We start from the raw sequence: 13,528 nt of genomic DNA on the forward strand, positions 1-13,528 counted from the left end.
ATCGACTCCACAATCAAGAAGGCACAATAGAGGATGTACTTCCTACAGCAGCTGAGGAAGTACAATCTGCCACAGGCAATGATGGGCCAATTCTACACGGCCATTGTAGAGTGTGTTCTCACCTTCTCCATCATGGTCTGGTTTGGCTCAGCCACCAAGCACGATGCCTGGAGGCAGCAGCGAATCGTCCGATCAGCAGAGAAGGTTATTGGCTGCAACCTTCCCTCCATTGATGAACTGTACACTGCAAGGACCAGGAAGCAAGTGGGCAAGATCATCTCTGAACCTGGCCACAAACTCTTTGAATCACTTCCCTCTGGAAGGCGACGCCGGACTGTCAAAGCTGCCACAGCCAGACATAAAAACTGTTTTTACCCACGAGTAGTTGCTCTACACAACAGCCAAAAATCTATAGCCTCCCTTTGATCTGGTATTTTGTTGGTTCACATGCTTGATCAGTGGTGTTTTATCATTAATGTTTTATTATTATTAATGTTTCGTGTTTTCTGAGCCATTCGTAACTGTCACTGTATGTCATGTTGTTACTTGTGGGCGGAGCACCAAAGCAAATTCCTTGTATGTGAATTACTTACTTACTTATTTACTTTCTTACTTACTTACTTGAGAAAGTTGGATAACATAGAACTAGTGCGAATAGGTAATTGATGGTTAGCATGGACTTGGTGGGCCAAAGGGCCTGTTTCCATGTTGTATCTAAAACTTAAAACTTAATTGGCTGGTGTTGCCTTTGGTTCTTTTCACATCAACATAAATTGTGTCTAATGATTATTGAATTTATAACTACTAGAAAGTTAGGAGACGGATGCATATTTTTTTTCCATTATGCTAGCATGCTTGCTCAAGGATTAAGAAAATGTAAATTAAATCTTGATGGGAACTTTAATTGCATATTCCCATCAGAGAGCCATCTCACAGGTGTCCTTGCAGCTGGACATGTTATCTAAGCTCCACTGCCAATAAATGAAGAGCTAATCGGCATTTCATTACCGTAGTTTACGCATGTTAGTAATATGAAAAATCAGGTTGTACTATTAATTTTATTTGCAGACATAAAACTTTAATTGTAGAATCTATTAAAATTCATTTATTTGGAACAATTTTATAATATGGAGGGAGTGGATGCGAAAGTGGGATAATGTAGAACCAGTGTGAAGTGTCGATTGATGGTAGGATTTGCTGGGCCTAAGGGTCAGTTTCAATGGTGTATCTCTAAACAAAACTAAACAAAAATTAAACATTTAGTTGATCTGCACTGTGAAATTCACCCTGCTAGATAGACGAGATAGGGGGCACAGTGTCAGAAAAATGCCACTTTTGGAACTAATATAAATTCAAGCAATCAACACAATGACAGGTCCTGGAAATACCAGTGAACCAGTTGCAGTGCTGCCTTGTGTTCACTTTACCAATGTGCATTGACATGATCCCTTTGGAGATGGCTTAGCCAGCAAGGGATGCTCTTGTTATTATCTTTCAGAATTCCATTGATTCTGGAATTCTTTCTGTGGATTCGTGACTCCATTATTTTGTGACTCCATGATTAAATAAGGGTGTGCATTCTGCAGGGAATTGTTCGTAAATTACACCAATGATTTGGATTAGGATATTGAGTATAATCCTTCCAAATTTGTTGATTGAACAGTGCTGTAATGTTGGCTCAGAGAGGCTATAACCTCTACCTACAGATATGCTGTAAGTAGAGAGAATTCAAGGGGACACCAGAGTTATAAGAATAGGCAATGATATAGTAAAAGAAGGAAAAGGAAAAATAAGAGGTCATCACTTTGGTAAAAATAATAAAATGCTGAATATTTAATGAAAGGCGAGGAATTGAGGGATGTTGGTGTTTCAGAAATACCTGATTGTCCTTTTTCATCACTCGGGGAAGGGGGAGGGGATGGAGAGAAAGGGAAAGCAAGGGCTATTTGAAGTTAGAGAAGTCAATGTTCATACCGCTGTGGTGTAAGCTACCAAAGCAAAATATGTGGTGCTGTTCCTCCAATTTGCGCTGGGCCTCACTCTGACAATGGAGGAGGCCCAGGACAGAAAAGTCAGATTGGGAATGAGAGGGGGAGTTAAAACTCTGAGCAACTGGGAGATCAGGTAGGTTTTGGCAGACTGAGCGGAGGTGTTCAGCAAACCGATCGCCGAGTCCTGGGATGTTGTGTTTGTTGTACGAGGAATGAAAAAGCAGACAATTTTATTTTTAGTTTTGAACAAAAAGAGATGATCTCATTGGGAAATGAAACATTCTGACAGGCTTTGGCAGGGTAAATGCGGGAACAATATCTCCACTGGTGGATGCGTCTAGAACTAGAGTCATAAGGGCTCAGCCAATTCGGGAGGATACGGCAAGAAATTTCTTCCTCCGGATAGTAGTAAATCTTTGGAATTCTCTGCCTCAGAAGGCTGTGGAGGCTCAGCCTGAGGAATTTGAAGGAAGTCTGTCAATATGCATTCTAACCAAAAGAATGACATTCTTATGTGTATCCGTAAAGCACCTGGAATGTATTAATCTTTAGCAGTAAGCCTCAACTAATTGTTACAACAACACTGCAGATTGATCTACTGGAGATGCAGTTCAACAGAGAAACTGAAGTAAGTGATGGCTCCTTGGTAACGTTGGAAAAAGGATATTGTTTATTTGCGATTGTGCTCAACTTTACAATTGCGTCAAATTATTGTAGCTCCAGTTGTTGATAATAAATTAAAAAGTGTGTTTTACTTCCTTTCTCTAGAACCAGAAAAGGTTTCCAATTTAAAAGAAGCTTCTTCATCACAAACACCAAAACCAGGTAACACAAAGAAAATTTACATTTATTTTGCAAAGGCCAGATAAGTCACAATTTTAAAGGATGATGACTTTAATTTTGGGTGTTAACATGAGGCTCTCCTGCATTTTGTCACATGGAGTTCTTACAATCAGGGAATGAAAAATCTTCCTGTTTAGAAAGCTAAAAAGTGTTTTTCTCTAAGTCATGCATGCCATCAATTGCACTCTGAAACTTTGGCTAATTGAGACCCTTAAGGTGGTATTATCTTGCTCTCCTTTAAATCTAATTGTCACCTGACATAAATGCCCATACTGCAGCTGGGTTGATATTAAGTGTATCCCATGTTTTGAAAATAACCTTGTCCCACAGTAACTCTGTGGCCCACAATAGTTACACTATGTGTCCCAGAGCGCTGAATGAATGATTGAATAAATAATGAATGAATAAATAAATAATGAATGAATGAGTTTATTGGCCAAGTATTCACATACAAGGAATTTGCCTTGGTGCTCCGCTCGCAAGTAACAACGACATACAATGACATTTAGGAATGACACATAAAACATTAATAATAAAATATTATTGATTAAACATGCGAATTAAGTAAAATACCAGAGCAAAAGTAGGTTACAGATTTTTGGTTATTGAGTAGAGCTACTAATCGTGGAAAAAAGCTGTTTTTATGCCTGGCTGTGGCAGCTTTGACAGTCCGGAGTCGCTTTCCAGAGGGAAGTGATTCAAAGAGTTTGTGGCCAGGGTGAGAGGGGTCAGAGATGATCTTACCCGCTCGCTTCGTGGCCCTTGCAGTGTACAGTTCGTCAATGGAGGGAAGGTTGCAGCCAATAACCTTCTCAGCTGATCGGACGATTCGCTACAGCCTCCGGATGTCATGCTTGGTGGCTGAGCCAAACCAGACCATGATGGAGAAGGTGAGGACAGACTCTACGATGGTCGTATAGAATTGGACCATCATTGCCTGTGGCAGATTGTGCTTCCTCAGCTGCCACAGGAAGTACATCCTCTGTTGTGCCTTTTTGACTGTGGAATCGATGGTGGCCCCCACTTAAGGTCCTTGGAGATGATGGTTCCCAGGAACTTAAAAGATTCCACAGATGTAACTGTGGTGTTGTTGATGGTGAGTGGGATGAGGGGAGGGGGAGCTCTCCTAAAGTCTACTATCAAATCCACTGTCTTAAGAGCATGGAGCTCCAGGCCGCAGCTGTGTCACTTCCTGTCTGTAGGCAGATTCTTCCCCATCCTGGATCAGTCCAATCAGGGTTGTGTCATCCGCAAACATGAGAAGCTTGACAGAGGAATCAGTGGAGGTACAGTCATTGGTGTAGAGAGAGTAGAGGAGAGGGGAGAGTACGCAGCCTTGCGGTGCTCCTATGCTGAGTGTTTGCGGATCTGAGATGTGCTTTCCCAGCCTCACATGCTGCTTCCTGTCTGTCAGGAAGCTGTTGATCCACCAACAGAGGGGTTTCAGGCACAGTCAACTTGGAGAGTTTGGAGTGTAGTAGCTCTGGCACAATGGTGTTGAATGCAGAGCTAAAACCAACAAACAAAATCCTTGCATAGGTCCCCTGGTGGTCTAGGTGCTGGAGGATAAAGTGTAGGCCCAGGTTGACTGCGTCATCCACAGATCTATTGGCCCGATATGCAAACTGCAGAGTGTTCAGCATGGGGTTTGTGATATTTTTCAGCTTGGCCAGCACAAGCCTTTCAAGGGTCTTCAGGACTACAGAGGTCAGTGCGACATACCTGTAGTCATTAAGACCAGTAATCCTTGCCTTTTTGGGTACAGGGATAATAGTGTATACCTTGAAGCAGGCAGGGACAGTACAGGTTTGCAGGGACTGGTTGATAATGTATGTGTAGACCGGTGCCAGTTGTTTGGCACAGAGATTGAGAGTAGAGGGGGAAACATTGTCCAGTCCTGGAGATTTCCGGCTTTTCTGTCTTCTGAATATCCACTCCATCTCCTCTATTTTTATTGTTGATGATGGGGAAGTGATGTTTTGCAGCACGGAGGGGATGGGTAATTGGGTGTGAACTGGTGATTGGAGAGGGGTGGGTGAGAAAGGGTCCAGTCCAAAGATCCTATAGCAGAGCACAGCTGCTCTATAGGATCTTTGGTCCAGTCTTTTCAGACTGGAGTTTTGCTCTAAGTAGGTGTGAAGTGGTGATTAGGGAGATTAATCTACTGGAGATGCAATTTAACAGAGAAACTGAAGTAAGTGATGGCTACTTGGTAACTTTGGGAAAAAAGGATGTTGTTTATTTGAGATTGTGCCCAAATTTCCAATTACGTTGAATTATTGCAGCTTCAATTATTGATAATAAATTAAAAAGTGTGTTTTGCTTCATTTCTCTAGAACCAGAAAAGGTTTCCAAGTTAAAAGCTTCTCCATCACAAACACCAAAACCAGGTAACACAAAGAAAATTAACATTTATTCTTGAGAAGGCCAGATAAGTCACAATTATAAAGGATGATGACATTTAATTTTGCGTGTTAACATGAGGCTCTCTTGCATTTTGTCACATGGAGTTCTTGCAATCAGGGAATGAAAACCTTCCCGTTTAGAAAGCTAAAAAGTATTTTTCTCTGTAAGGGCTTACATCATGCATACAATCAATTGCACTCTGAAACTTGGGATAACCAGCAACTGTGTTGGCGAATTGAGGCTAATTTATGTCACCTGTCATAAATGCCCACGCTGCAGCTGGCTTGATATTAAGTGAATCCCATGGCTTGGAATTAACGTTGTCCCACAATAACAGCACCGCAGAAACAGTGGTGGGTGCAGTTGACTGTGGCTGTAGGATTTCTAAGAATAACTGAAAAAGATTGTTTGATATGGGCACCATGTTATAGGAAAGATATTGTCAAGCTTGAAAGGGTTCAGAAAAAGATTTACGAGGATGTTTCCAGGACTAGAGGGTGTGAGCTAAAGGGAGAGGTTGAGTAGGCTGGGTCTCTATGCCATGGAGTGCCGCAGGATGAGGGGTGATCTTATAGCGGTGTACAATATCATGAGAGGAATAGATCGGGTAGATGCACAGAGTCTTTTACCCAAATTATGGTAATCGAGGAACAGAGTGCATAGGTTCAAGGTGAAGGGGAAAAGATTTAATAGGAAACTGAGGGGTAACTTTTTCACACAAAAGGTGGTGGGTGCATGGAACAAGCTGCCAGAAGAGGCTGGGACTATCCCATCATTTAAGAGACAGTTAGGTACATGAATAGGACAGGTTTGGAGCGATATGAACCAAGCGCAGGCAAATGGCACTAGTGTAGCTGGGACATGGTTGGCCGGTGTGGACATGTTAGGTCAAAGGGCCTGTTTCCACACTGTATCACTCTAGGTCTCTACGATATCGGATTCATCAGTCAAATGTAGCAAAGAATGTGTTGTCAACCGTTAGCAAATACTGTATGTTTATGATTTCCATGTTCACGGTGTATGCACAGAAGTCCTGGACTTGCTTGTCTGTAAACGGATAAGTACTGACGGTTCTACTTGTAGTAATAGAATTCGGTCCATTGTGTGTCATGCGTGCAAAGAGGTAGGAGACACCACCTGCTGGTGAAATCTAGCACGCACAATGCTTTTTCAACGTGAGCTCTTTGGTAACTGCGCATAACATACACACCTGCGATTTTGCTATTACATTTCTTATCATTCTTCAATAGAATATCATTCACGTTTGTGATTTCTATTCCATCTTTCTGTTTTTGTTCACAGTAGAGAAAGGAAAGCCTCGAACTGCAAAATTAGCAGCAAGTAAATATTGCATGTTAATCGCATGATATCGACACTGGAAATTTTGTTTGTCATTTTTAATTTATGTGCCACTCAAGGATACCTGGTGGTTTTTAGTTACATAATTAGCTTTTTTTCCTTTCACCTTGATATCATAAAATTACTGCAAACTATTGTTATTGAATAAGGCATTAATGCTAATCACGCTGTTTAATAGTCTCACTATTCCATGATAGGTAGGCACACTGCCTACCCTGACTAAAATTATAAAATTATAATTATTAAATATAAATAGTAAAGGCATGGGAGAATCATGCCTCCTAGGAGATCGATCTCTTAGGTAGGCATGATTGTCCATGCCTTTCATGCGCAGTACATGTAATACGGGAAAGTGCGTGCAGCCCACATGCCGTGGACGCTGCTTCAAGCTGTCAATTTCAAGCAGAGCTGAAGGCAGCTGAAATTCTGCCTTTGCAGCGTGGACTGTGTACTGCAAGCACCTATAAAATGGGAAGTGGCTGTAAAAGGACATCGCCGCTGAGGGGGGAGAGTGCTTTTCACAGCATGTGGAGAGTCTGGCCAGCGGTAAAGTTACAGGAAGGCAGGAGCATTTAGAAGGAGGGGGTCGGGGATCATGCCAGAGCAACCAACTCAAGTGTGGGTCAGTGGGCGATGGATAACAGGACAGAAGGCGGGGGAGGTTACTCCATGTGTCAGTGCGAGTAACCTCAATTGGTCCTTTGTTCGCACTGACACAGGAGTGTCCACTGCCCCCTGTCCTGTTATCCATCGCCCGCTGACCCGCTCCACTCTATGATCTTTGCCCTTGAGCTGGTCCCCTCACTGTTCAGATGGAGAGCACTGCCAGAGGTGAGCGGGCCGGTAGAAGGCGCTGAGGTCCAGTGGCCGCTCGCAGCCACCCAAGCTTCTTCCCACCCAGCCACAATGCTGTGGTTCCGCGCCCGGAGTGCCACGGCAGCGGTAAGTGAGTGAGTTGCTGAAATGATCCCGACCCCCACCTTCTCAACGCTCCTGCCCTCCCCACAACTTTACCCATGGCCAGACTCACCACATGCTGTGAAAGGAACTGTCCCCCCAATTGGTCCCTTGAACTATAATTGTCATTCAATAAGATCACAACTGATTCAACTTGTCCCGGTGTGCTCCCGTTTTTTTCTCTCCCAACATCTCTCCCCCCATCATTGGTCCCCCCCCCCTATTTCAGTAATTCAGAATAAAGAAGATTTGGAAGCCTTGGGCAAATTGAATTGTTACTTTCTTTATTTTTATTCGTTATTTTTACGGAGAGGAAAACAATCTGCGCATGCGCGGTTTAAGTTTTTTTTAAAGCGGACGTGCCTACCCTGAGTAATTACTCACGGCACATGCCTGCACTTGTCTGTGGCTGATGTCACTGTCACAATCTTGCTCTATCTTACTTGGTTGTCTCCTCAGTATTGGTAATAATTTGCAATTATGCATTAGACCATTTATTAGTAGCAACTTTATGCTCAATCTCTCATTGAATCATTTGATTAAACAAATAGTGCATTCAGAAAATAGCTCCAATGCAATCCAAATATTGAATATTTGCTCTATTATAAATGTATTTTTAAATAATAGTTTAAAGGACAGTTCAAAGTACATCCTTTAGATGAAAGTATGTCATTAAAATAACTATCAATATTCTTTGTTATCAATATTTTAAGGTTGCCACAACTTTAGAATATGACTTAATTTGAAAGCAAAACATATGGAGCCGTTTAAATAATATCAAATTGGAAGTATTTACACAAAGATAATATGACATAATGAACTCATCGGTAATAATAATTTTATTGTTCAGATGCTTTCTTATTGTCTGTAACGCAAACATAATACGTTTGTAACAACACAAAAAACAATATAAAACCTTGCAAGATTAACTTTAGGAACTGCAAAACAAATATCAAAATATACTGCTCCATAATAATTGTTACCCAACTAAGTTCTATTAGAACGAGGGTGAGTTTTTATTATTTTAGTGTGTCACTATGTTTTATTTTTATTTTACAAAGATATTATATTTTAAAATATCCTTTTTTTGTCTTTCCATTTTAGAACCAGTTAAAGAAAAGCCAATTACTCCTTCAAAAGAAATGGGTAACTTTTGCTTGTATTCCTTCATTTCTGATTCATATGTAAAGGAGCTTTGATTTTGGTCCAAATAATTAATCTGTGTTCTTGAGCATTGAAAAGGTATTGACAAAATATGTGCTGTAACTTGGCAATGATTGATGTCTGCCATTGATTGTGAAATGAACAGTGTAGTCTGGACAAAGAAATATAAGTTAAATCATGAATTCAATGACAAATCACAGTGTAGAAAAAAAATGAGAGGGAACAAAAAAACTAGATTGGAAAATAAAAGACAGAAAGATATAGTAAAAAGAACACTTAATTTTTCAATTTTCACAATTAAAGGCTCATGGAATAAGGCACCACTTATGCAAAGATTAATATTCAATTCCAGAAAGTAATTAGCACTTATCACATTGATTAAATCACATATTAAAAATGAGCAAAATACAAAGTGTTGGAATAACTCAGCGGGATAAGCCGCGACCATGGAGGGAATGGAAATGTGATGTTTTGGGTTGCGACTTCATCAGATTGAAGAAGGGACCTGAAATGTCTCTGAATATGAATTGTCATTGAGTTAAATAGTTATACAAAAATAAAATTCATTGAAAGTATTTTAAACTATTGGCAACTAATTGAAAACATCATTAGAGGCAGGAATAAAGACAAAGATAAACCAAGTAAACTTAGCTATTAATTGAAGTATAACATTTTGGTAAGTCATTAAGGGACAGGACCTTCACAATGAATGGCAATGCTCTGTGGAGTGTTTTAGAGCAGAGGGATTTCGGAGTGAGGTTCTATAAGGCGCTGGAATATTGTGAGCAATTTTAGGCACCATATCTGAGGAAGGATGTACTGACTCTGGGAAGGTGGCCAGAGGAGGTTTACAAGAATGATCCCAGGAATGAGTGTGGTAACATATGATGAGCTTTTGACGACACTGGGCCTGTACTCGCTGGAGTTTAGAAGAATGAGAGGGGACCTCATTGAAACATACAGAATAGTGAAAGGCTTGGATAGAGTGGATGTGGAGAGGATGTTTCCACTAGTGGGAAAGTCTAGGACTAGAGGTCAGAGCCTCAGATTTAAAGGACATTCTTTTAGGAAGGAGATGAGGAGAAATTTATTTAGTCAGAGGGTGGTAAATCTGTGGAATTCTTTGCCACAGAAGGCTGTGGAGGCCAAATCAATGGATACGTTAAAGGCAGAGATAGATAGATTCTTGATTAGTATAGAAACATAGAAACATAGAAATTAGAGCAAGCAGGAGTATAGCCATTGGGCCCTTCGAGATACACCGCCATTCAGCTATGATCATGAATGCGGATCCACTCAGTATTGCCGACCTGCCTTTCTCCATACATCTCTAATGACCTTGGCCATAAGGGCCACATCTTAACTCCCAGTTCCATATAGCAGGTAGATAGGGCCTCAACTACCCGCAGTAAAGTAGAGAGTTATATAACAGTTGGTGACTCTCTATTTGTAAAAATTGCATTCATCTCGGTTTTAAAGGATTACCCCCTTATGTTGTTAAGCTGGAAAGAGTGTAGAAATGATTTACGAGGTTGTTGCTAAGGCTTGAGGGCCTGAGCTATAAGAAGATATTGGGCAGGCTTGGATTTTATTCCTTGTAGCGCAGTAGGCTGAGGGGTGATTTTTTTAGGTTACAAAATAATGGAGAGAGAGACAAGTTGAAAGCACAGTGTCTTTTTCCCCAGGGTAGTGGAATCAAGAACCAGAGGGCATAGCTTTAAGGTGCAAGGGGAAAGATTTAATTGGAACCTGATGGGCGTCTTTTTCACACAGAGGGTGGTGGGTATATGGACCGAGCTGCTAGATGAGGTATAAGAGGCAGGTACGATAGGTACATGGAGAGGAAATGTTTGGAAGAATATAGGACAAACACAGGCAGGTGGGACTAGCGAATGGTTGGTCAGTGTGAGTAAGTTGGGCCAAAGGGAGTGTTTCCATGCTGTATGACTTTATGACTCTCGCTATGACTCTACGAAGGTGAGCAAGTCCATTTAAAGGATTGGACCATGTCAGCTGTACTGCTTATGGCTTGAGTAAAGCTGAGGGATCAGATACCTAGCATCCATATTTCCACCAGCCGTCACATATAAAAAGTAATCCTCCGTCAGTTTCGCCACCTCCAACGTGACCCCACTACTCGCCACATCTTCCCATCTCCCCCCATGTGGTCTGCCTTCCGCAAAAGACCGAAAGATTCCATAAACCTCCCTTGTCAATTCTTCCCTTCTCCTCTCGGGTGGTGGGTATATGGCACGAGCCTGCAACCGCAAGAGATGCAACAGGTACGATAGGTACATGGAGATTCTCCCAATTTTGTTAGTCCTTGCTGTCTCAAACCCCTTCAGGTGGGACTAGCGAATGGTCCTCCCATCCCCCAGTAAGTTGGGCCAAAGGGAGTTTTTCCTTTCTGCTGTACCCACCCCCGCCTCTCGCTCAGACTCTGAAGAAGGTGAGGCCCGAAACGTTGCCTATTTCCTTCGCTCCATAGATGCTGCTGCACCCGCTGAGTTTCTCTGCTTTTTTGTGGCTTTCGATTCTCCAGCATCTGCAGTCAGATACCTAGCATCCATATTTCTAAACTGCCTACAGAAGAAACCAATGCAATAGTTTTAAATGTTCTTCTTTGCCATCTTTCCATTATTGACTGCCATGCGATAATCAATATTTGTTAATTCTACTTGCTTTTTTTCTTTGCAACTTCCTAAGCTCAGGTTAGTCCTAGTAGGAACACAAGTCTCCCTGTGGACATTCAACTTCTTCAGGAGAAATTGAGGCGGAACTTCTGAGAATCTGTTTGGATTCTGCCGTTCCACATGTCTTTTATTTCCCTTTGATATTGAAAGGAGCAAAGCAGTTCCAACACACAGCAGAGTTATGATAGAGAGCAGAACCACAGACATTATCAGACTCCCTAAAATTCTCTCGGCCAATTTGTCCAATTTCCAAGTTGCAGAATCAAGAACACATTTGGCATTATTCATTTGTTTCTCATATAATAATATGTATCATTATTCCTGGTTAAATTTCTTATAAACATTATTTTACCTTAGGTTTTGTTGCCCAAGGTTACTGTGACAAATAGTGTTTCAGCAGAGCAAGCATTTTAAACTAGAAATTATATAATCAACCAAAGGCCTTTATTGACCAAATAATTGATTCCATTCATTATTTACACTTAATTAATTGTCTGAGCCCAAATCACTTGAAATTGTTAAGGCTGGTGGGTGTCAGTAACCCAAAATAAAGCACTCCAATTTATTGTATTATCGAGGGAGAAGGAGAGAGGGAGGGGGAGGGGGGGGAGGGGGGATGGTAGAAAGAGATGGATCCCAAGCCACCAACCCTCCCACCCCCATGTGAACTTGATAACAAAAATATTTTGCTTGTTGTTATTATACTATTCATTTAAAATGGAACACAATTGAATTCACTGTACTTATGTTACATTGCAGTGTTAGTTAGTTCCAGTAAATAACACTGCTATTCTTAAACCAGCAATTTATTCATATTAGAAACACTCGGGGATCCTATGAATTGGGAAACACAATTCACAAAGCATAATACATGGTAACAACATTTAGATCTGATATCCCCTCAGATTCAGAATTACCTGTTGCAATGTATTTCATAACTGAAGCATAATAACAAAATATGGCATGCGTCAATGTTAATGAGCTGAGTAAGTTTTACTGACTAGAAATTAATCTAAAACCAATCAATGTTAAACATAATCAAGAACATTTCCTACACTATATTTTAATTTCTTACCAGATTTCAGATTTCTGTAGAGTGTAATTGTTTTCATGGGTAGAAAGCCTAAGACTTGACCAATGATACAGCATGTGGAGTTGGTCAGTAGAACTGACATTAAAATGAGCACAATCTCCTAAATCTGAAATCCATAACTCAGCCTAAATGGATCTCACTTAACTACACTATTCCAATGAATGGTGAACATTTAATTAAATGCCTTAATGAATCCTTATTTCAAACTGTGTTGATATGTGAAATGTAATAATCATTTTGTATGCTTTGACTTAATCTACAGTAATCGGCATTCCTGTAAAATGTAAATTAGAGGTTTAATCTCTGGATAGATAAATTTAATTTAGTATCAATATAAATTGATTCTAAATCCCTTTTCAGGTCACATAGCCATCTTGAAACGCCACATACACATGCACGTACCCAGAAAGCAGTGGAAAACAAAGGGGAGGGTAAATATAGGCATTTGAACATATTATTAATATGTAAAAGGCCCAGAAAGTTGCAGCAAGGAGACCTCCCTCGGTAGAATGGATTACCATTCGTTACTGCTTGATTTGTGCTGCTACGCTATCAGCATCACAAAAATAATATTTTGCAATTAACCGCCTCAAGATATGCATATATTGCTGCATTTTCATATTAATTTCCCATTGAGCTCAGTGCCGAAAATATGTGTGTACCTTTGATTGTTAATGATTGCAAATGAATAATTCTTCCCAGGAAAATGATTAGTTTTGTGCCTTTAGCATGCATAATATTTTTGGAAAATATTAAAGATGTCAAATTTTGAATTTATTACAGCATTTTATTTTCATTCTTTTTCTTTCTGTCCTTAGTTTCCTCTGCCTTCATCCAAATTTTATTTTATTCTAATTTGATTTCCTTTTCAAGACTTCTCACATTTATTTCTCAATCCTTAAAAATCATTTACATTCAGGAACATGGTTAATTAACTGGTGGCATTATTTCCCTGTCCTAACGGTCTTTGTTTTAGCTATTCCACCCCTCCCTCGCAAAGATGTGGGATTTCAATTTGAGCG

General features: G+C 40.5%; 1 protein-coding gene across 39 annotated transcripts in view; it reads left to right on the forward strand.

Moving 5' to 3' along the window:
- trdn (triadin) overlaps positions 1–13,528 on the forward strand; it is a 270,827-nt gene that overhangs the window by 139,283 nt on the left and 118,016 nt on the right. For 38 of the 39 annotated variants that reach the window (XM_055635706.1, XM_055635681.1, XM_055635691.1 and 35 more), the window contains 4 exons: positions 2,760–2,816; positions 5,171–5,224; positions 6,543–6,581; positions 8,661–8,702. In XM_055635706.1, the coding sequence (XP_055491681.1) occupies positions 2,760–2,816; positions 5,171–5,224; positions 6,543–6,581; positions 8,661–8,702 (192 nt within the window). The remainder of the gene's footprint in view (positions 1–2,759; positions 2,817–5,170; positions 5,225–6,542; positions 6,582–8,660; positions 8,703–13,528) is intronic. The other variant, XM_055635687.1, reaches the window with a different exon arrangement.

Source organism: Leucoraja erinacea, chromosome 5 (genome assembly GCF_028641065.1).
Source record: "Leucoraja erinacea ecotype New England chromosome 5, Leri_hhj_1, whole genome shotgun sequence".
NCBI classification, from domain to species: domain Eukaryota; kingdom Metazoa; phylum Chordata; class Chondrichthyes; order Rajiformes; family Rajidae; genus Leucoraja; species Leucoraja erinaceus.